Source organism: Calonectris borealis, chromosome 14 (genome assembly GCF_964195595.1).
Source record: "Calonectris borealis chromosome 14, bCalBor7.hap1.2, whole genome shotgun sequence".
Taxonomy (NCBI): domain Eukaryota; kingdom Metazoa; phylum Chordata; class Aves; order Procellariiformes; family Procellariidae; genus Calonectris; species Calonectris borealis.
In genome coordinates this window covers 20546122-20570317 of record NC_134325.1, presented here as the reverse complement: position 1 = coordinate 20570317, position 24196 = coordinate 20546122, and the positions used below count along the sequence as shown (strand labels likewise).

The window sequence follows — 24196 nt, the reverse complement described above, 5'->3', positions numbered from 1 at the left end:
CACGGACACGTCTATAAGATCCATGCATTCAGCTGATATTTTCCAGCTTAATGATCAGCTCATAAGCTGATCCCATCATTTTAAAAAATGTTAAATCTTGAGACAAATGAAACTAGGTGTTCTTTGAAAGTAGTAAGTCTGCCCACACAAGAGACCATTTCCCAGAGTTCAGGGTCCCTCTAGGCCCCCAAACACACGGTCTGCAGGGCTGAGCTGGCAGCACGGCAGACCGCAAGCAGAATTCAAAACATCCTCTCCGCAGTCCGGCAACAGAAACTCAGGAGTGGCCTTGCCATCTTTTAAAATTTCCTTCTGGCTTTTGAAGAGCAAGAGAGGAGCAACAAGAGATTAAGTGATGAGATTGGGGCTTCTAAAGAAATCCTTCCCAGAGAGGATGGGAACAACACCGGCCACAAGGCGAGGGCTGAAGCTCAAGTCCTACCTCTGCTACTCCAGCAAGAAGCGGCTCTTGCTTTCTCTGTGCCCTACCTGGGGCCCTGGTGAAAAGGAGACGGTGGTCTCCCTCCTGACAACACTGATCGTAGAGCTTGGACATCCGCAGGGGAGGACCGACACAGTACTGCAGCGGCACGGGAATGCTCCCTGCGACGGCCAAAAGGGTTGTGTACAGTTTCTCTCTGGCACACAGGCGCACGGGCACACATGCCTGAATAACGACGGGGTCCTGCATACGGTGGTCACCTGAGCAGAGCCGACAACGAGCATCTCCTGCCGAGGAGCAAGCCCTACTGATGCCAAAACCTTTGCCTGATGCCCAAAACCAGTGAGCCTTTTACTCGCCTCCCATGCCACGGCAACTGCTTCTCCTCAGTTCCTCCCAGAGGTGGGTTTAGCAATCACTCCCCCCTTCCCGCCGTAACCCCGGCACAGCTCTGCCAAAGCTGTGTTTTACCTTTGCCCACTGCCAGGGGCTGAAGCATGGGGCCGAGACGTGCGGCACGGCCAGGCCCCGCTACCTCCTGCCACCTCATGGTAGAGCTGGGGCAAGACGAGGGTCTTTATGGCCATGTAACACTAAGGAGCACAGTGCCATGGTGTGGGGTGCCCCGAAGGGGGCTCTGCTCCTCACCCCCAACTGCTTCGGGGACCTGGAGAGAGAGGAGTTTTATCCTCTCCCTCCATCTCACGGCACCCTTCCCCACTGCAGACGTCAGGGCAGAGAGAGCAGGCAGGAGCGAAGCTGGAGGAAAACAACCCGCAAGCCAGTGCGGAGCTGTGGAGGAGAGCACCGGGCTGCACAAAAGGTGCCTTGTTCCCCCCACGAGGCGGTCGGGCAGCGCGTCCCCTCCCTCACCAGTGATGGAAAACCCAGCTCCAAGCACTCCTCTGCCACCCCTCGCCGCCTTCAACCTCCTCCTTGGGTACGAAATGTTCTCAGGTGAAAGAAACCTGAAATTTAACACATCTCTCCCAGCTCGGCTTTTGGTCCCCTTGCACCGGGAGCGGGCGAAGGCCCCAGCTGCCCGTGGCGCCTTGCGGGGATGCAGCAGGCTCGCCGGGGCCACCGGCTCCTAGTTATACAGTAACCTGTTGCTCCGGGTCCCAGCTCCACCTCTTGCTGCCTCCACATCCCTCCCTCCTCTCTCCTCTGCCAAGAAACCTCTGTCACCTGCTCTCAGACAACCGGGGCGAGCAGCACCGGGACGAAAGGGCAGAGAGAAGCCAGCGGCACAGGGACCCCCAGGCTGGGGCGCCGGGTGGGCTCTGCCTCACTCCCTCCTCCATCGTTTTTGGGCTGGGGCAGTGGTCTCGCAGGCAAAGCGCTGCGCAGGGAGGCAGAGGGAGCTTGGCTGCCGGAGAATGGCAGCAGGATTTAACTAGGAGGGCACGGCTAACTGGGAGAGGACGCACGGGAGCCGAGGGAACTGCGGGAGACAAGAGCGGCTTCTCAGCACCGGTAAGTACCTCCTTGCAAACCCTAAAACTTCACACCCCCCCAACATTTGTCTACTTCAAAAGTCTGGGTGATTCAGCTGTGGAGGGAGCGTGACTGGAGAGGGGGCTGCGGCTGGGATAACTGTCAGTGCATAGTTTTATGGGTTTTTTTTAAAAGGCTGAAAAAAGGTAATTTTTCCAGCGTTATGTTTTCTGAGTTTGTTTCCCGTTCTTGCATTTCCCCGCCGGGCCAAATCCAGTAGGTGGCACTTTCTTGGCAGCAAAATGTCTGTCTGGCACAGAACGGGGCTTTTTTTTTTGTTCTTCGTGAAGTCTGGAGACGATAGTTTTGAGCAGCTGTTTGTTCGTAAACCTCGGGGTTTCCTCCGTTCGGGACGCGTGTGGAGAGAATTTTTGCTGTTCCCCACCGGGCACCTCGGCGAGCTGCTGCTCTCGGTGGGTGAGCTCTCCCTGCCTGTGACCTTGGCAAGATTCGTCACCCTATTTCAAAACAGAGGGAAGGCTCGCTCAGAGCTGCCCTGTTCCCTCATGCGACAGCTCTGGCTCCCCGTGAGCTTTCGTCTGCATTAACGAGTTGGAGCGCAGCTCTCCTGTCCCCTTTCACTTATTTGCCTGGAAAATGCCAGTGCAAACTCTACCGAGGACAAGGCTCAGGGACGAACAATTTGACTGACGTTATTTTTAAATACTGGAAGTAATTGTGAGACAACACAGTAGTAAAATACGATGATTGCCCGGCTGTAATTAGGGCAGTGGGGAGTAACACTTGCGTTGCTGGGCTGCTCTGAAACGCTGCACGAAGCGAGTGCTGTAACAGGGATCAGATTCGTCCGTGGTGGCTCATCTGAGAGCTCCAGTGCTGGGCTGCTTTGGTGGGACCTGCTCCTAAAAAGGACTTTTTCTGAGTTAAAGAAATGACGGCAACAGGCTCAGCCCCCAGCTGACACACAACAGCCTGGCTGGCTGAAGCAGAGACCCATGCAGGGTTTCACCCACAACTGCTGCACGCAGCAGCCCATTCCTGGCTCCGTTTAGTTACGTGATCGAGTTTTCAGTTGATCAGGGAGAAAAATTAGTCCTTCAACACACAGAAAGGGCAGGCAGCGGTATTGAATCAAGGAGCCCTTTAAAACAGGACTGCGAAGAGGTACTTGGGATCCAATGTGGGAACGTGACTGTGAGTGGCAAAGGTCATTGCTTCGCCCTGTTTAAAACCAAGGCTTAAATTAGTGTTTGGGATAACACTAACAGCTCGATCCCCGCTGTGGTCAGGCCTGGGTCGTACCTGCTGCTGGTTTCCGCCGCTGAAGCGTAAGGAAGTCAGGCTGGCTGAGGACCTGGTGCTCTTTCGGCTGGCTCCCAGCCCGCTGGCATGCGCAGGCATCTGCAGGTGGTCCAATGCAGGACTCGCTCGCTGTACTCTGCAGGGCAGGGGGGGTTTGTCATATAATGATAGAGCTTAGAGGGACTGGGGGTGGTTTTGGGCACCTGAGAAAAAGTTGAGCACTGGCATCATTGAACTGAAGTCCCAGGGAAGGGAACAGCTGTGAAAGACGGTGAAGCGTGGCTGCTGTGTGCGCACACGCGTGCACGCACACCCGTTTGCTTGGTGTGATAAAGCAGTTTGCCAAGACAAGCTTTCAGTCCTTGGCTTTCTGCCCCTCTGCCAGTCACCACCCAACATGAGGGTGGGCAAAGACACCAAGACGGAGGCGAGCAGCCCGGCCGCTGCACGACACGAGGAGGAAATGTCTTCTGGGCCACGGGCTCAGAATCGTGGAGGCAGGCAGACTCTCTCCTTCAGTGCCCACCTTCATTGACCGCAAACAACTCACCATCAGTCGGAGTGACAAAACTTGGCCCTGAGCCTGTTGAAATAGGTCCTGCAGATCGTTGCTTCTGGGGTTCCGTCTGCCTGACTCCCATGGATGCAGGCACCCGGTCTGTACGGACCAGCTTGCCAAGTCGGGTGGCAGCTCGCTTGGGTGCATGCAGCTGCATCGCAAAGACGCTGTCTGCGGTAACATTAACAGCAGCCACCATTTTGTCGGGCTGTCCCGCTGTGGCTGCCTGCCCGGCTTCAGCCAAGGGCATCAAGAGCCAGGGAGGGGTTGCGCAGGAGGAACCCAGGCCAGCTAGCTCCGCTCCGGCAGGGTAGCTGGGCTGTACGTCCAGGGGAGGAGACCCTGCTGAGGGTTGACCTTGGGGCCAAATCTGCCAGATGTTTGTTAGCATCTGACCCTTGTCGAGATGGCTTTGAATGTGCTGGAAAACAGTGCTTTTCGTAGGGTCACGGGATAATTCAGGCTGGAAGTAAAAGAGATTCAGAAGAGAACCTAATGTGCTAAAGGACTCAGGAGGTTTCAGTCCTTGTTTAGACAAAGAAAGGAGTGAAACAGGGAGAATATACGCGTTGGCTTGTGTGGGCTTGAGAAACATCCATATAAAATAAGTCCGGGTGCAAAGCCTGAGTGCGTGGGGGAGCCTTGGAGTATTATTCCCAGAGGGCTGGATCCCAGGGTGCTGCTTTGGAGCCGTGTCTCCATCACACTCTCTGCTTCTTTCTCTCTCCCATGCCATGGTCTCTCTCGAAGTGCTAGGTCAGGGCAGGTTTGTGGTTTTGATGAAGACTCAGCGTTTTTCTCCTTGTGCGGGGCTGAAGTCTGGTTTCACATCTACTTCACGTAACAGCAGTCAGCAGTACTGCTCTTAACTCCAGGGCAGGTGTTAGTGCACGACCCTTAGCCTATGAGTTTGATGTGACTGGCAATAAAATAATCACCCTCTAAAAATACTCAAGCCTTACAAGCCTTCCCTAAGCAGAAGTGTTCCCCAAGCAGAAGTGCCAGGGAAAGTCCACAGATTTCCCAGGGTGACAGAGATGGTTTCCTGCACTTTACCTGCGGTAAAGGTTTATCATCAGCAGGGTGTCCGCCTAGAATAGCAGCACGCATGCAGCACCGGGCAGAACTAGCAGCACGTGACTCTGCCAGCACAGCCTCCTGAACCACCTGCTTTGGCCAAGGTTCAGCAGGTGCCCAGAAAAATACCCACCTGCCTGCCCAGGAGGTGTTCAAGCCTCCCACTCGAAGGGAGGCGAAAGGTGGTACCTTCAGAAGCCCCCCCCTGCTCATCCAGCTGTGTTACGGAAGAGTCCAAGCACCATCAGAAATGGTGCCAGGCACTGTACCCCGCCTGAGTGACGCAGGAGACAAAATCCAAGGAGGCCCAGGAGGCCCTAGATCACAATTTGGCTCCCACATCTCCACCTGCCCACGAGACCACACAGCTTTTCATCTGTCAGGGTTACAGCAGAGAGGAGTGTTAAGGATTTTCATGTAGAGGGGAGGCTGCAAACAGCAACTCTATCTGCTTGCAGCGGGTTGGAAATGGCAAGCTCAGGGGAAAAGTATGCTGTCACCCATCCCTAAAATATTTAGTTCCCCTGCATCAAAGCACTGTCAAGAGGGAGTTGAAGGGGATCCCGGAGAGAACCGATCCCACGCATTGGTGTCATTGCACTGCTTCCACATGAGCAAGGCCACCTCTGCGCACAAGGCGAGAGCTCGTCCTTTCCCAAGGCAGCGATAGAATTTCTTTCTCCTGGGCTGGGGACAGTGCTGCCTCCAAACTTGAAACACACAATGCTGGGGGGTTTAACCAAAAAAGCCCTGGTATTTTATTTCCTGGTGATCCAGATAAATCAGGAGGAATTGCAATTAAGAAGGGAGGGAAGGGTGTGTAGCTGAGCGCTAGACCGGTTTGGAGATCATCTCCATTCACCTGCACTGCAGTTCCCCAGGAGAGCCCAGCCCTTGTTCCCATTCCCCAAACGCTCCCAAGGGCATTACTGCAACGTGCTCACTGCCACTGAGGTTCCGCGGAGGGAGAAGACCAAAAGCTTCCCAACCCATGGGAAGAGGAAGCCAAAGGTGGGGAGTCACAGGCTCTGCCTGCTCCGCTGCCCTGGAACAGTGACTGAAGTGGCCAGACAAGCTACTTTGGCCCTGATTTGGTTTGAAGCACCAAGCGAAGCCTGGAGGTGACTGTTCCTGCAGGCACGGTTAAATCAGGGGGACCCTTACATCTGCACAAGGCAGGAGGCTGATGGCAGAGGCTGGGCTGCTCCATGTCAGATCAGGGGGCAAGGTGCAGCCCCCGCTGGCATGGCAGCTAGGGCCTGCTCAGGGTACTCCATGCCCTTTCAGTCCACCGCTGCCTACAGAGGAGGGTCACAAATCAACCTCGCTCACAAGCATCTCCCACAAAGGTTTTCTTTACCCTGTTGAGATGGGCAAACACATCTCATGTGCCAGAAATCCTCATCTCAGGTGCCAGGGGCACATTCCCACATCCAGACCACGGTTGGGTCTTCACCTGCTGAAGCGTTAGCCCACCTATTTACCCCTCCTTTCCCACTCCCCGATACGCTGCCACGGCTTCTCTCAGGCATTTCAGCTGGGATGGAGGATCTGAGCACCGCCAGGGCAGCGGGCACCAAAACCCAGGGCAGGAAGGGGCAGCGGACAGGATTTTGCAACAGCCCTGGCTGTCGTGATGGGCAGGTGTGGCACAAATGAGCCCTCGTGGCTCACAGGCCTCCAACCCAGCCTCACCCTCGGTGAGGGCAGCTCTTTCGATGGCTGGTGGAGGAGTAACATTCCACGTTTGGTGGGCTGAGGTCTTTCAAAACCACCTTGGAAAGGGCCAGCGAAGGCTTTCCTTTTTTTGGTTTCCAGTTGGGGTACTGGCCCCCAAAAGCTTTTCATAATTTGAACTTGCTTGAATTTTGTTCTTCCTGCTTCCTTTTTCTTTTTTTTTTCCCCTCTGTCTTATCAGTCTCAACCTGTCCAGATTTATATCCTACAAAGGTAAAGTGCAGACTACGGAATGGCAATAAACCAAAGTTCAGCCACCCAGCAGTAATGCTCACCATTGCTGAGTAATTCAGAAAGTGAAATACTGCCACTGGCCTGACGGCGATTAAGATCAAGCGAACACGCACAGTCTGAGTTAACATCACCCTCCCCCAGACTGTTTACACGTAACTTTCCTCTTACTGAAGATGACCAGAAGCGGGAACTATCTGAGACCAAAGACAGTTCTAACCTCTTCTTGCGTTAGAGGTGTTGGCTGCCAGGAGAACTAGAGCTGCCACCCAAAGCTGTGGGCTCCCCCAGATTCCCGCACCAGCAAATACAAAGCAAAACCCAAACCCTGACCCACCTCATTGCTGTGGACAACGCAAGGGGCTTGTCCTGCCGCTCACTCCTCATTACCGCCAGCAGGACTCCCTTGGGGTCACTCCTCATCCTACCGCTGCTGGCAGGAGATGGTTGGCAATAAGGAAGGCGCTGGTGGGTGCTGCCCTGGTCCAGGTGTGGCTCACAGGCGGGCGCAGAGGGTTGGGGCTTAGGCCAGAACTGTGACTTGTGGAAACAAAATCGTCCAAGTCAGGTTTGAGGCTTTCAGTGGTAACTGTATGGAGGAAAAAGCAGTGACTCTGCCTGTGCTCTGTGCTGTACGTAAACACAGAGGCGTCCATTTGCCTGAGCCTGAGACACTCCTTTCATCAGTAAATTCACTTTATAAAAACACTGGGGAGAGGAGAAGAGAGAAAGGTAATTGCACCCACGACATCCCTTAATAAATCACAGGCTGGAGCCTGCTCTCATTCCTGACACGGCTGCCTCTTAATTATAGCTGTGTTCATCTGAGGAGACAGAGTAGGAGAGCCAGGCGTTATGCAGAAAGGAGCGCTAATTAAAACCTCTCTGTTCCCTAGAAGGATATTCATGCTTTCCTCTGGGGAAGAAGTGAATGGACTTGTCTCTGGCCATTCCCGCAGGTTAATCTGTAACACTGACTTTCACACAGCAAGGCAGTTCATCTTGTTTTCAGTACCTGATGCTCTTGGCATTGCTTCTAGGTTGAGATATGGGACTTTCAAAACTCCTTGAAGAAGGAAGAGGAGTAACACATACCCAGCTAGCCTATGCAGGTGTGGATGTTGCATGCCTGGTGTAAGGTTAGGTAGTAGGGGATGGTCCTCAGACGATGTACACTGACCACAACAGAGTTTTGCAAATTGTCCCTTGCTGAGACTCCAGCCCTTAATATCTGACACAGGCAGGACTTCTGTGATGGAGAGTGTGTCCCAGACTACACCCAAGCAAACCCTTTGATTGGAATTAGATGGACTTCAACAGGCTTGATCCATGCTTAGATCCACATGAGAAGAGAGTCAGGTCCCCTGGGCTGGCAGGGGAAGGAGTCTTGTACCACCAGGCACTTGCACACCAGCATCTCTAGATGATCTCCAGATGGGCTTGGTACCTGACCACGCAGGCAGGTACACTGCAGATTCATCTCTATTTTTCCGACACCTGACAACATAAACCCTTCTAAATTGCAGGAGGAGAGTAGTACATCTGAGCTACGGAAACAGCAATTTGCCCCGCTGAAGTCAAAGGGCTGATTCCCAAACAGCGTAAATCAGCATTCTCCAGCTGGCCCTGCAGAGTTTCAATAGCAGAGAAGGTTGAAGGGAGGGTCCAGTCCAGCATCCAGGTACATGCTCACTCCAACCAGGCACTCAAATGAAGCCGGAGTAGGCTGCATGTGAATAACATGGGGAAAATGTTGGGTTGGATTTTTCCCCCGCTTTTTTGCAATAGAAGGGGCAGGGCGGGAGAGTAAATGTCACACACCTCAGAATTAACTGTAGATTTGTAGGACTGTCAGGTTTGTTGCTGTGAGTTGCTACTGCTTGAAAAAAAAGTTGATAAAGTTTCACCAGCTGAAAAAAAAAATGCCAGAAAAGCTGCAGCTCAGTCAGATGAGCTGCTGCACTAAACTAGGCAGGAGCAGGTTCAACAGGATAAATTGAGAGTAAATGTACCAGAGCTGTGCTCATTGCTGGTCTTTGCCAGTATGAGCAGGTAACACCCTAGGTGTGGTTGAGCCATCAGATGCCTGAGCAATCCTCTTGACATGGAAGCACCCTTTTCCCACTGCTTTTCTGCGCTGCTGCGTCTGCTCCGAGCTTAAAAATAAGGAAGGAAGGGCCCCCGTATACGTGACTTAAGTTACGAAACTTCCAATACTCTTCAGCTTGGAAGAGAGACAGCTGAGGTGCTGCTCTCCTCAAGATCTGCGATACTGCCCGTGGCGTGGAGACAGTGGATAAGGGAACAGTTGTTTACTGATAACAGAGCTGGGGGGCATCCCATGAAACCGGCAGCTGGCAAGTGCGCCGTAAACAAAAGGAGATGGCTGAGCACACTGTGCAGAGCTGAGCTGTGGAGCATATTGCCACAGGCCATTCAGCATGTCAAAAGTTTACACACGTTGGCCAAATGCAGTTCGACAAATTCAGGGATGAAAAAGGGTACCGAGAGCTCTTAAATCCCACTGCTGGAGGCTGGGAAACTTTGCAGAGAGGCTCCCTGTGCGCCTGTCCTGTTCTTGTCCTCCCCTCTGGACATCCACATGTGCTATAGCCGTGTGCGTGCTCCCAACCTGCCACCCGAGCAGGAACTGAGCACGGGTGATGGGAGATTTGATGGACTACCCCATGTCCAGGCAGCTGTCTCTGGCTCCTCTGCGCCAAAAGGAAGGATGGGAGGGAGGAGAGGAGCTCCAGCCCCAGTGACTGCTCAGTGGAAGGAAATGTCGTGCAAGTTTAATCTCAGCCTAGGAAGTGAGGACTGAGGGTGGCTGGAAGAAACAAGCTGAGCGGTCAAAGCCCGCCTGCCACAGTCACATGCAAACTAGACCAGACAGGTCCCCAGAACATCTGCTCCACACCTGGCACAAACCCAGAGACACTCCTGCTCTCTGCTCCCTGCCTGCCAAGACCCTGTGAGCAAACGGTCAAAGGTTAGAAGAACGATCTAAAGCAGTGGAGAAGACTGCGGGAGAGATCTGGGCTGTCACCACCCTCAGCAGTCCCTGGTATTTTCCCTAGAGCGCAGTGTGTGACGCTGACTCCAACATGATCGGTCCTTGCCAAGACAAGTGCGTGTAGCTGCCAAGATGCTGCTCGCAGAGGCCATGCTCTGCTCCAGCGCCACATGGGTGGCTGGCACTCAGGTCCTCTTGTCTCAGAATCCTGTTCTCCGACAACTCCAGCTAAAAGAGGACTTGGTTAGCTCATGACATCCAGCTTAGCAGTAGGCCCACGCTAATCTCTTGCCAACAGTTAGTCCCACAGGGCAGGATTGAGGGGTGCCTGGCTGGGGAGCACCAGGAATAGTGCTTTGTTGTAGCCCAAGTGAGTCCCACCAGCCGAGCTGCACCAGGGCTGCATACGCTGAAAGAGCATCTTCATGAAAGGTTGGCAACCTCCTCGTGCAGACAGCTGTGGGCAGAAGGGCTGCGTCCCCGCCAAAGCCAGGCCAGGACGGGGAATTACTGAAAGGGCTAAAAATGACATGTACATATATTTATCTACAGTTGAAGGAGAACTGCGCAGGAGGGTTGCATCTCTGCTGTCAGGAAAGCTAGTATTTGCTGAGGTGGAGGATAAATGACTTTGGTTTCTCCGTTCAGTTAGAGGCTCCCTGTCCCTCTCAAAACCATGTGTATTCCTGTGCTCTCGGGGCCACCTGCCCCTTCCTTCAAAATGACCTTCCCAGAATATGCCAGGTTCTTCAATTGCATGTTTAGACACAACCCTGCTTCTGCAAACCTTTCCTTGCTCCAGAGGTGACCCATAAACCTGTGGCTCATTTGAGGATCAGCATACTCTAAAGACAGTCAGTCCAGGGAGGAGAGCTCACTGGTTTTAAACCACAGGTTGTGGTAAACACCACCCCTGCCTCTTCCTTTGGCTGCAGGAGAATCCACGTGGCTTGTGTTGGCATGACTGTGTGCCATCCTCCAACAGCCCCAGCTGGCATAAAAGCGCTTTCTTGCTCCTTCTCCCTCTCCTCTTTGAGGATCACAGGGTCATTCAGGCCAGAAGGGACCTCAGGAGGTCTCTAGTCCAACCCAAAGGAGGGTCAGCTCTGAAATCAGAACAGGTTGCACAGGGCTTTACTCAGTCTGTTCTTGAAAATCTCCAAGAACGGAGACAGCACAACCTCTCCAGGCAACCTGCTCCACAGTGCTGAGGTTCCCACAGCAGAAAACATCTGCTTCGTGTCCCCCTGCAGAGCTTTAGCTTTTCGGGTCTGGAAATCCCGGTGCCAAGGCCCTGTGGGCATGCAGGAGTGGCTAGTGAAACCTTTCCTCTTTAAGACATTGCAGGAAACCCTTCTCTCCCTGTAATCACTCCCAGTTTTTCCTAGCCCAGCTAACAGACTGCCCTCACAGACTCTCATCCCAGGCCTCTGCTGCAGGGACCAATTGTGCTTTTTCCTCCTTGCCCTTGCAGGAGATTAATTTTTTTGCGGAAAGATTGTTAAAATGTTTCTGCACCGTAAGATTAGAAACTGCCATTTAAATTCTTTTGATAAACCCAGCCTCACACATCCTTCTATTCTAAATGAAACAAAGGGCAAAGGGAACATATTTTTTTGTTTTTGGAACGATCCCTCATGGGACTGTTCTGGTTACTGTGTAACTGGCTGTTCATGCTGCAAAAACCCCTCCCGCCGGCCTCATCCACAGAGCTTGGTAGCTTTACTGAAAGCCCAAACATTGGAAATCAACCCAGATGACAGTTGATCACCCTGTAAAAGCCCAGGGTTTACCTGCACGCATGCAGGGGGGAGGCTCCACAGTTGGCAGCGATGCCGGCTTGAGCCATTCCCAGATGCTTGCACTCCTGTGACGCTCCTTCGTTGTGCCAGCACAAGGGTTTGTGGGCTGAGCTGCAAGTCAGATTCTGGAGCTGATCTGGCTGGAAAATAAACTAGCAAGTTTAAAAAATGTACATGTGGGGGGAATGGCGTTCCATCGGTTCCTGCTCTGGGTTGGAGCGGTCCCACACACAGTTGCCGGGGACGAGTGGTGGCCAGGGACGGCAGGAGAGTGGGAAGTGCTGAAGCTGCTCCTGGAACCAAGACTGTAACTTGTCACGGTACGGTGCAAGTTGCTAGGAGAGAATCAAGACCATTCGCTTGTCTTCAGCCCAAGTTTCAGAGTGAAAATCAAGCAGGAGTTTAAAAGCAGGACAGAGGAACGACCAGAATAAGATTGCTGTATCTAACAGCATCCCCAAGGGTTAATACAAGGAATCTCTCTAGCAGACTTTGCTCACATAAGGCTCCAAATGCTACAGCTCGGTCAAGAGTCACACACAGGACAGCAAGACGAGTTGCTTAAAAAGAGGTTAAAGCGAGTAGGCAATGAATGAGCCCATTTGGATCAGCTGCACTTGTGTCCATCCCCGGTGGGAATGCTGCAGCTCTTCCCCTGACAGACCGTCCGCTGCTCCTTCCAGCTTAGGCACCTGCATTGCACCTCTCCTCCAAGCCACGGTAGCTCATCCCCTTGTAATCATTTGTGTATTCTTCTTTGTGAGGTTGTAAATTTTTCTAGTGCCCTTTCACTGATGGGTGTCTAAAGGATGGGTTGAAGGAGACACAGGAGACCTCTGTCAGACCAGTGAGCTGAAATCTCGTCTCTGATGTGCAGTTTGTATCTTAAGAAAGCAGCGAGTTTCCTGCATAGGGTTTTTGAGAATAATGCCTGGTTCTTTTCCCCTCACTATTTTCTGTGACTGTGTATCGTGCCTTCTGAATCCAAAGACAGAGCAGGGCTATCCTCAGCTGGGCATGAAAGTTTGATTAAATATTTTGCTACAGAACATGTTTTGCATCAACATTACATGTTTGCAGTCAACATCATGGTACCTATGGGGAGTCTCTGTGGGAATCCAAAAATCTCAGCATTTTGCAGGTAAAACAAATAAATGACTGACAGCAAAAGCACATTTTGATGAACTCCCATTTCTGCCTTTCAGAGATGACTGGGAAGTGATAAATCACAAATTTCCATATAGAATTCTATCTACCATGACATATATATGAAAATACCAACAACAGAAAGAAAAAAGCTAGATTAGACTACTGCTAAAAAATGCCCAAGTGCAGCTGCATGGACATTTTTTCCTTATTCCCACCCTCAGCAGCACAGCCCGCTCCCCGGAGCCAGGTGGGCGATATACCCTTGCTGATCCAAGCTGCACCCACAGCCGGTGCCAATGCCCTGAGGCAGGAGCTCAGCGATACGTCAGCAAAGTCTCCCCAGTGGCGAGCCAAGGTCTGCCAGCGTGGACATTTATTTCTGTTACATGGGCTGGGCCCAGTTCTGGCTGCCTGTGCTCCTACTCTGGCTCCCACCAGGCGAGCTGGCACCCCAGGGCAACGGGGGGTGAGAGGGTTGAGGAAACCAGCAGCAGCCCCCGAGCAAGACCCCGCTCACCTCTGCGCTCGCAGCGCTTGGGAGATGTGGCTGTCGCCTGCGCCAAAGGACAGGTACCTGGTCAGAGCCCCAGGTGCATTTTGAGGGGCTGAATATACCCTGTGAGAAACAACCCTATCCTCTGCCGCACCAAAAGCTGACCTGAACCCTGCCAGGTCACTGAGCTGGTTAAACTGATGTCAACTTGTTTTCCTGCAGTGACACTCGGAGCCGAGCTCCCATGTGCCAAGTTTGAGCTCAAATGAATTGTTAGCAAGTGGCCAAAAATACACAGACAGGATATGAGTAGGAAGCACAAAATGGGGTGGGAAGAGATGGCAACGAATGTTGTCGTGATTAGCCTAAGAAGGCTGGAAAAGCCTTAAACATCAAATGTGATTTTCAAGACACAGATCTCCTCTCTCAAATCTTCTGCCGCACCCTCCCAGCAAAAACCCCAGGGCGAGTTTTACAGCAGGAAATGAAAATTATTGATGCATTAGCTTCCCCAAGCCCCAACTGCTGTAGGCAGACATTTGGAAAGGGAGTAGGGAGCAAAGTGAAATAGCTACTCACTGGTATAGGCAGAGGGAGACAGGCTGCACCCTCTCCCTTTCTTTGGGGAAAGATACCATGGTGTGACCTTCCTACGCAGGGAGATAAATCTTTCTTGGTTCAGATTTACCAATCATATTCTACATCTCACTGCAACCCCAGAGACTTCAAGATGACCATGCTGGAGACAAACTGAAGCTAAACATGGCCCCCAAAGTGGCTCTCAGCCTAATAACAAGTTTTTCTCTGATGGAGAAAAAGCTCTTGGCACACTGACTGTCCTGCGACATGCTTGAATTTCTGCCAGGCAAGTGAATCAGCATTTCAGGGAGTGACCAAAAATGCCCTTCCTTTAGAAGGAGGTGGTGGAAACGTTCCATCGATCTCAACACCTCTGTCTTGCTCATGAACCAGTCGGCATGGAGGAGTCCATTCACAAACAAAACTCCTTCTGCCCCTCCTGAGGGTTGGTGAGGGACCAGCCATACCAGCCAGTCATCTTGTCTTGAAGCATTTCAGCTTCAGCTGTTTGGGCTGGCACTAGCCAGGCAAGTGATGTTCAGGTTTAAGTATCACCGTCCTCCGGGGGCTAAAGACCTTTGCTGGGAAGTAATGTGGAAAATTAATCGGCCTGCCAAATTTATCTGTTAGGCTTACAGGTCTCCTGTAAAAGCAGGAACAAACTAGGACTGCTGAGGCTAGCTTGTAAGGATTGCACGGTATTAATGTGAGGTGGGGTCACACAATGTAAGCAATCACATTAAAGCAATCATTTAACAAACAATTAATGCACCTGAGTGATTAGCTCAAAGCAGTCGTGACAGATGGCAAGAAATGACTGATACCGATCAGGGACTAACAAGGACCACCCAGGTATTATTACTGTGTTGTCAGTGTAGCTGTGGCAGCTGATGGTTGGACCAGATAGCTTTAAAGCTTCTGGAAGAAGCAGTTTTGCTACTGGTGCTATGCATAAACACACCACCACCACCTTTCAAGCATGGATGTGACAGCCCTGAGCAAATCAGCTTTTTTTTCTTGAAGTCCGACCATAAAGAAGAATACTTTGCTGTGCCCTCAACCAGAGCCTTCACTGCGTGAAGCAGCAGGGACACAACCCTTACACCTTCTCCATCCCCGGCCACTAGCCCCACTGGTGCCAGCCTTTTGCTGAGTCTCCCAGCTGTGTGACAAATGCCTTCGAGCCTGGAAAAGCCATAAGAGAAATGAGAGATATTCTCACTATACAGCGAGGTGCACGTGAGGAACAGCTCTGGGAGTCGGCGCTTGCAGCCAGGAGACACGAGCGCGCTGCCAGTTATGCACAGGGTTTTGGTGTTTTGCCTGAACACGGAGGTGATTCAGTGCCCTCCTTCAGGCTGGGCTGGAGCAGAACAGGGCAGCGCCTTGGGCTGTTACCCATCCTGCTCTGGAATACGACACACACATGCAGAGTCACTCCCTATTTTTACTGGCCTGATGTCCGAGTCACGATTTCTACACAGAGAAAATAAAAAGGATCCCTTTCATCAACAGTCACAGTGTCAAATGCTTCCCCCCTTCTAAACATCACAGCTATAACCCCTTTGCTGCCGGTAATCCAGCTCCCAGAGTCTAGCACCAGGCTAAGAAAAAGGGATCATTTTGGGGGGGACTGAATAAGGACGCAGGGCAGAGAAACCTCAGCATGACAACTACCAGTGCATTTCTTCAGCAAACTTTCTGGGTACCAGGCGTGCTATGCCCACGGGTCCTGCCGGCGCACGATGGCTGGAGCCCTCCAGCCTTCCCCTCGCGTCCTGCCCAGACAGTCCCATGGCTAGCACCAGCCTCCCGTGGCTCCCATCTGCCAGCAGCTGGGGGTGCCGGTCGCAGGGCGAGGGGACAGGCTTTGCTCTCAGGAGATGTGAGCACAAATGAAAACAGGACAGAGGAAAAAGCTACAAAATTCCCCACAACACTCCTTTCTTGCCGGGAAGCCTAGGGAACACGTCACGTTGCTTTTTCTTCCTGGGGAATGCAAGTGACTCACATTACACTTTCTCTCATTCCGGAAGTTTTGAACTAGGGTCTTTTAGTTGAAACCACTTAATGAGCTTTTATACAAGGTGCGCTCATCCGTCTCCTTCCGTCTTTCCAAAAGCATCTATTAATATTTGGCATGCTATTTCTGGGCCTGGTTCTCGAGCTTGCTAAACTGCAGCCCAACTGTAGATAATGCTCAGCTTGGTACCCCTGGCAAGAGATGGGCTCAGCAGACACACAGCAAGCCCCAACCTGCTTCGTGTTTTTCCTCCACCCAGCTTCTGCGGGATTCCTCTAACAGAGAGGAAAAGTGTAAATTCAGGAGCTGTGACTCAGCACAGGGACTCTGCAAACACATCTTTTAGAGGTGTAGTGGAGTCAGCTTTCAGTTTTTTCCCAAGATCATGGAGATTGTGGCTATTTGTGTGTTTTCCCTGGGTACTTAGAGCACTGTCTAGACTTGCTTTTGGTTGTGTTTCTTGAAGGAAGGTTTTACCTTCTGGCAGGAATATAAAAACTCCTAGTTTGGTTCAACTAGCCTGCAGAGCCTTCCTCTCCCGCACCAACCTCTGTGGGCACCGAGAGCCTCCAGCGCTGCCTGGACTCCTGACCTGGACCTAAATTAAGGTCTGTTTGCGTACCATCTATGGACTGGAAAGAGCCACGCACAAGCGTGTGCGTATGTGTGTGTCTGGGAGGACACGGGGGGTAACTTCTCATGCTCTCTCTAGGCAGTTTGTGAATCTGGCATCAGGAATTTGTAAATATTGGCACTTTTGCTCCGTGGTATCAGTTGGTGTTTCTGAGCATTAACTCCCAAGCCTCCATTTCAGCCCCTTGGGGGATCAATAGTAAAGCCAGCAGATGCATTGCCTCCAAATCTCTAGTGCAATCCAGCAGGGCTGTGTGGTCTCCCAGGGACCCGCTCATGCCAAGCCCAATTGCCGGACAAGCGTGTGGGTGTTCCCCTCTCAACGCTGGGAAGTCTGCCTAAACATTTTCCCAGGAAATACTTTTTAAGCACAAATTACTGTTTCTGAGGAGATGAGTGAACAAGGCACAGCCTATTTGGATGTGATCCTCAGCAATGGGTATAAATCTCATCCTGGTGCACTGCAGGACACAGCATGGAAGGGCACAGCACATAATGAGGGAGGGGCTCTTAAAGAAAAAGCGGCAATCAGGTCCACCAAAGCTGGTAGATGGGTGGCTGTAGATCTGAGCTGCCTCAGTCTAAAAGAGCTGCTGTCGCTTCTCCCATGGAGGCTGAAGAACGCTTGGTTCTTCTCTGCTTGGACCTACACTGACCTGTTGGGCTGGGTTATATTTATCCAGGTGCTTGTCTTCTGGAGAATCTCCACAATGTGAAAAATCCCATGTACAGAGCAGGGAGTATTTCTTCCAGACACTTAGCAGGTTGTACCCACCGCCTGTGACTCTAACTACTGTAACATGGTATGTGCCATGCACACCCTGAAACTACACACGCATTCATGTTCACCTCTAATAGGGGCTAGCGTCTTCCCAAAGTGACCTGTGATCTTGAGTGGCTCCGTCACTGTAAAGATAACTTGAAAGGGTGCCATGGGTGGGAGGGAGGAAGGAAAGAACAAGTGGACTCGCCACTTTCCAAAACGTGGGGCACTGTAAAGACATCTCAAACAATGCAGATAAGAATGGGGACTCCTAGGGTCACCAGACTCTCTGAGAAATATCGGTTGGATGTGTTCCCCTTTTCAAAGCAGGAATCACCAGCAACAGGTTAAAATAGAACCATGAAGTTCCAACTTGGTCCCACTGAATCACCATGATTTGCAAGGCCTGATGTGCAAAGACGGGGTTTGGAAATTTCAGACGGGACAAGATCCTTGCTTGCTTGCTTTTACAAAGGAGCAGCAGCAGCAGCAACATCATCATGTTCGTTCATTCAGCTGTCAGCCTCTTTGCTCTGGATTTGGGTTTCCCCTGATGCTTTCTGACTAACCCAAAGGCAATTTTCTTTATGAGTGCATGTTTTTGGTAGAGACCCTGCCAAGCAGGTCTGAATGTCTTTTGGTGAGCCCTGACAGACACCCTTACTGGCAGGTTCAGAAAAGCAACTAAAAGCAGGAGAAGTGTGGTTTCATCATTAGGAGGCTGGACCAGGACACAAGAGACCCAGGTTAAGTTTTCAGGTCTGCCGCAGGCTCCCAGGGTCCATCTCACAAGCACTTTTAGAGATCTAAACCAGATCGTGTGAGTTTAGATCTCTTGGTGCCACATGAGGAGCACTGAGGACACAGATCCCAGTGCCTCACAAACACCCGAAAGCTGTTTTGTTAGTGGATTGATGTGGGATTGTAGCCTTGCCTATCTGCCAGGTCCTTCAATACGATCACAGTGGGCAGGACAAATCATGGGAGTTGGCAGGATACCCTCAGGGGCCGGGGAGGGCTGCCTGGAGCATGGACAGTGCAGGACACACATATCACGGTGCCTGTGCTCCCTTTGCTCCTGTCTGGGTACAAGCAGACTTAGCTTTGCGGGACAGTCCGTCAAACAGCTTTCCCCTGAGTGACATTCCCTTATGAAAACACTCAGCAACCCTAATAGACGGCGCTTTGTTGTCCTGGGAAGTTGAAAAGATAACATCATGTGGTCGCCAGCTAATGTTTCTAACCGACGCTTTATGTTACTTGCCGAGGCTTTTGCTAATCTAGCATTTCTGCCTGACCCATCCAGTTGGCACGGGCTACACGCACAGACAGCAGCACCCTCATTATATCTGCCCCCTCCTGCCCCAGGCAGGACCCCCCGCAGCGTTTCCATCACATACATTTCACCAGTGCCCAAGCCCCATAATCTACTTGGTGCAGAGACTTCCCTCGCCACGTCCTCGAGCGCTTCACACGCGCTGCAGAATGAAGCCATTCCCCACCATGGTTGGGGGTGACTTGACGGGGCATAAGGGACCACTTTGCATGTCGGCATCATTCCAGGCAGTCCAACCTGGTCAAGAAACACTTTAGGCTACAGACATCAAACCTTATTTGACCCCTTTTTGTGACACATTGATTAAACTATCAGTATCAGTACCATGGCTCCAGGTAGGAAAACATGTTTCAATACTAGCTTGAGGGCATTTCAGAAGTCCTGTCACACCGGGCAGATTTCAATGGGATGACTGATGGAAACAAAGACAAGGTCTATTAGAAATGGGTTAGATCATGCTAGGAAAAAACTTACTGTTACTCCTAGGTAGCTTATCAGTTTTTAAGGTTTTGGGGGGTCTTGCCATATTTTTCTACTGTTGTTGCAGCAAAAGCTGTTGCATTTTCCCCAGCATTTCTCCGCCATTACAACCATATATTCTAACGGCCTCTGATACCAACAAACCTTCTCCAGCTCACTCTACCTGATCGCACTCTTAAAGGTACTCTTAGACCCATGATGAAAAACACCCACAAACACTAGATGCTGCTATTGTTATTAACAGTGATTGTAATAATAATAGCCCTAAAAAAGACATTAGTATTTCACATTTTCCTGTCCACTAGTATTTCACATATTCCCTGCCCATGGCAGGGGGGTTGGACTAGATGATCTTTAAGGGTCCCTTCCAATCCAAACTATTCTATGATTCTATGATTTTCAAGTTGTCCAATCTTCACCCAAAGTCCAGAAGTTTTCACAATCGCTTTCATTTGCTGTAAGAACAAAAATGTATGACCACAGCAGACAAGGGAGAAGTATTCCTGTTAAAAACAATGCACAATAGTAGTGATCAGCCCACAGAGAAGAGAGCTATTCTTTCCCCTCCCACAGAGCTTCTCCACCCTTGCAATGTTGTAGCTCCCTCTTCAAAGAGACTCAAAGAAAGTCAAAACAATGTATGGCCCGCTTCCATTTGCTATAAAAGTACAGAAATGTAGCACAGACAACAATGCCAGGCTCCTATCACGACTCTGTGTGTCTTTGGGAGGATATTTGACCTCCAAGGATAAGACTGTCCGGAAAGTCAGGGAGTGAGATTTCCTTTGCTTTAAAGTACAATAGGACTTCACCCATCTTGATGTCCTTCAGCACTGACTTGTGCTGGCCTCCCTAAGGCCCTCCGTTTCAGCACATGAGATCTCCTGGCCTGGGACGGGTCACAGTGCCAGGCTTTAGCCAGGCAGTTAAGCTTCCCCTCTAAGTCCCCCCAGCAGAAGCATAGTGCTGCCGTCTGTCCCCGCGGCCAGAATTTGAGCTGGGCTTAGCTGCCGGAGCCCCTATCCCATTAAACACCATGCTCACGTGCAAGGCTTAGCTGGCTTGCTTGGTGACCCACGGAGAAACACTGCCCTGCTCCATCAAAAGAGTGGGTGATGGTCTCAAAACTGCATTTGATAAGGCTGAGTCAAAGGCAACCCCTGCACAGCCGCACATCGCACAGCTAAATTTGCCTCCCACTTCCCTTCCTATGCACGCTCGCCCCGCCGGGGGAGGAGGAGAAAGCAGCCGCACCCTGCAGGGAGATAAGAGGGAGATCAGGAACCCTCTAATCAGGGAAGCGTGAGCTACAGCTGAAATGACAGCAGGGAGAAGACAAGGTGTGTGTCAGAGGTTGCAGACTGTCGGAGCTCTTAGGGATGTCCCCCTGGGGAAGGGGGAAGCCTGGGGAAAGCCAGCCACTTGGCCACAGCCTCGTCTCGTCTCTCGCGTCTTATCTTTGGCTCCATCCACATTTAGAGGTGAAGTACTCTCAGCCCTTTCTTCATCTTATTCAAGTCCAGTTGTCTCTCGATTTAGCAAAATCATGATAAAGTCTCCAGTCCCTCAGAAACATGCCCCCCCCCAGTCTGCCAGCTAGGATTCAATTAATATCAGCCAATTTAAACTGAATTAAAAGCTCTGGCGCGAGGCTCTGTCCTGGTTTAACTTGGCCAGCATCACACCACACCCTTATTTCGATTAACACAAGTTTGAACACGGACATGGCCCTTAATGCAGCAGTAAGAGCTAGGCAAAGGTTAAATAATGAAAATAGCATGAATAAATAAAAAGAAGGGAGCCCAGCAGGATAAGGACTGCTGACTTGGCAGGCGTGCGCATTGCTTCCACTTTCATGCCCTCTTTCAGATGCAGGCACCCTGGAAGGGAGGACAACCTTCCAACGGCGCTGGGCGAAGGGAGGGGGGACGCTGGGCTTTACTGCCTTACAAACACCGAGACGGACCAGGGATCACTCAATCGGACATGTCAGAAGGAACAATTTATAATCAACCCCTCGCTGAAATGTCAGCGGTGCATTACAGCTTCTGCTTGGCCAGGTGGAAGACTTCTGGAGCGTCACGGTATAAATGGGACTGCAAGCGGCACAAAACCTTTCTGCTGTTTGTGGGTGGTGGGTGCTGCCACTGCACATTTCAAGCAGCACGTCGGCAAGTCATTGTGACACCTGCGGGGTCCAGTGGCGTTTCCACTAGCCAAGGTACATGGTAGCTTATCCTGCCTCGCTCTAGGGAGCCCACCTTATCCCATTAGTACTTTCTTATTAACTACCATGAGATAAAGAATTGGCTCATTTTATGGCTAGTCCCGCTTCACCCACGAAGCTGAGCAGTGACCTCTGCCATTGCCACGGGGTCTGGCAGCCACATAGGGTTTGACCAGATGGGTTCCTCTAAAAGCAGGAGTAGATCCCCCAGAGTTTGTCTTTCAGACAGAGCTTGTAAAGGAGAAACAAAAACTAGGGTGACCTTGGCTGCATCCCTGCTTCCTCCTGCTGTTTCACGGCTGGGGCCTGGAAGCAAGCTCTGAACTCCACGGACCAAACTCGACGCCACTTACCCGCTGGAGTAACCTGGATTTCAGTCCATTAAGGACACGGCCCTGAGGCAGTAAGTGAAAGGGAGCCAGAAATATTACATTAATATGCAAAAACATTCCCAGCTATGATCATCAGCCATAGGACTAAAGTGATCAGACAGTGTAAAGTAAACAGAGCAGAGCTGGGTTTATTAGAGCACGTTCCCTTTTCTAGGTATCTTATGCTAATGCACACACAGATCTGGGAGATAGGAAGTTTGAGGACTGTAAAAGGAAACCAGCAGACAGCTATTAACAGAGGAAAAATTCACAGGTACCGAAGCCTGGACACAGGGGCGGGTTTTATTACACTCAGAGGGGTTGGCAGAACACCAAGTTTCTATTCTAACGTGTATGAATTTATATCTGTGTGTGCGCGCGTGCATGGACTCTAGTATCAACCACAAGAGAAATGAAAAAGGGAGAATTTAATATACCAGCTACAAAATGCACTTCAAAGTAATTTCTAACAGTGTCTCAGTGCTGAGGAGTATTACTGTGACACAAAGCAGGCTGAAAGCCATAAGGCTGAGCCCAAAACATGCCGGGGTCCTCCATACAGTCTGTGTGTACACGTGCGTGTGGCTGTGCAATAGTGTTAGCGGTGTGCCACTGCGCAGCACGCACACAACCCGTGTGCTTCGGCTGGAGAGCTGGATCTCCACAAAATACATCCCTCTGACAGGCATGCAGTTTTGTTAAGATCAGTGAGAAAACTCTGTATCTGCCCTCATCTCAGGGTGAAACACATGGAGCAAGATAGCACAAATGAGTGTTTCCAACACGAAGAATACAAACGGATACGTAAGGAATCTAGGGCAGCTCTGCTGATGATACAACAAGCCCTGCAGCAGAGATAGTCAGCCTCCAGAGGGGAAATCCCAGGTGCCAGGGATGACTCCAAAGTATTCCCCAGGGATTACACACAATTTAGCCTAAGCTCAGTTAAGAAAAACCCTTGCAAGGGAGCTCCGCTGCCTGCCAGGGATGGCTGTCACAGCAGCCCCACGGCACACACCAAGTACGTTCAAAGGTTCCTTCGCAGGAAATCCCACTGAAGACACCGACTAAGTTCTTCCTTCAGGACAACAACGAGTATTTTAAAGCCATACCTTTGAATTCTGACAACCTTATAATGAGGTGACCAGGATCTGACCCAGGTGAAGCAAAAAAGAGGCGCTGAGTGCCCAGCCCACAGGCAGGCGCCCCCTGAGATTTTCAAAAGTGAATAAAAAAAACTTGAAGACTTTGTCTTGGCTTTCCTTCAACTCATGCACTAGAGCAGAGGTGAATATCTTGGATGCCAACACAAAGTGTCCCCTGAGGTTTTATTATACCTTGTCTTCCCTTCTTTTTTTTTTCCACTTGCAGTTCTGCTCTCAGAGTGCCTGGGTCTCTCTCACATCTTCTCTCACATTATTTATAATCCTCATCTGAACGAGGAGGGAAAAAATCTGTGAACTGAGCCTGTCTGCCTCTCACCAAGCACTCAGCCATCACAGTAAATTCTTCTCCATCCTTATGCTGCCAGTGGAGCAGCATTCACAATTATCTCACTTTTCTCTATGCGGGCAATACCCTGGTAAGGATACTTTAACAGTTGGTGTAGAGCTTACAGTTGCCACATAACAAAAGATAATGACACTATAGGCATGAAAAATTACTCAGGACACTTACAGTCATGAGCACATGGCCACAGGGATCCATATGTTTGTTAATGGCCTCTGACAGACCATAAAGGCAAAGGCCACATCAGTCCCTGCTAAACTGTAGGCAGGGCTGCTTTGCTAGAAAAAGACGTGCTGAAATACCAAAAAGTCGGGGTGTGCCTGGAAGGGACGGGCAAGAGGGGAGAGGTGGAAATAGGTTTCAGAAAGGCATCCTGGGATGTGTCATCTGCAGCCCAGGTCAGAGCTGTGAGAGGTGTCTGAGCCACAGGGCAGAGAATGGCAAGAAAACCCCATCGTGCTCACCTGACTGCTCTCATCTGCCCAGGCTGCTGCTTGGAAACCCCAAATCAGAGGTGGGAAGGGCAGCACACACACAGATAAATCATCTGATAGCGTGTTTTCTAATCACTAACCCTGTCTCTTCTGCTTCTGCTGCAGTTGCCTGTCCTGTGAAGCGACATGAGTCTCAAGGGATCCCTCAGCAGCAACCCTGGCTCATCAAAGTAAGGATCTCCGTGGTGGGCTTCCTCCATCTCGTGGCTGGCACCACCATTCCTTCCTACCACCCAGGGGGATGCTCCTAGCGGTCCCACTTGCCCCCCAAGTCCCTGGTGTTTGTTTCACCCTTCCTGGGCACCTCACAAGCTGTGGCCATAGTCAGCATCACTGCCTCACACCTCACGTGCCCTGCGCACTGTGGCTTGGTAATGCCACATTAGGTGCAGAGAGGAGAGGAACACCAGGAGCCTCTCCCACCTGGGGCTTGGGGGCTATGGCAGCCCATGGCAGCTTCCTGATGGAGCCAGAGCCACCAGCTCAGGCCCTCCTTCCTGCACGCTCCTGGCCTC

At 51.2% G+C, this 24196-nt stretch overlaps 1 protein-coding gene across 1 annotated transcript in view; it reads left to right on the top strand.

The window, feature by feature from the left end:
* Nucleotides 1-1469: 1469 nt before the first annotated feature.
* Nucleotides 1470-24196, top strand: part of EPS8L2 (EPS8 signaling adaptor L2) — a 68697-nt gene continuing 45970 nt past the window's right edge. The window contains exons 1-2 of the mRNA XM_075163616.1: nucleotides 1470-1918; nucleotides 23787-23851. Of these exons, the coding sequence (XP_075019717.1) occupies nucleotides 23808-23851 (44 nt within the window). The 5' untranslated portion in view covers nucleotides 1470-1918; nucleotides 23787-23807. The remainder of the gene's footprint in view (nucleotides 1919-23786; nucleotides 23852-24196) is intronic.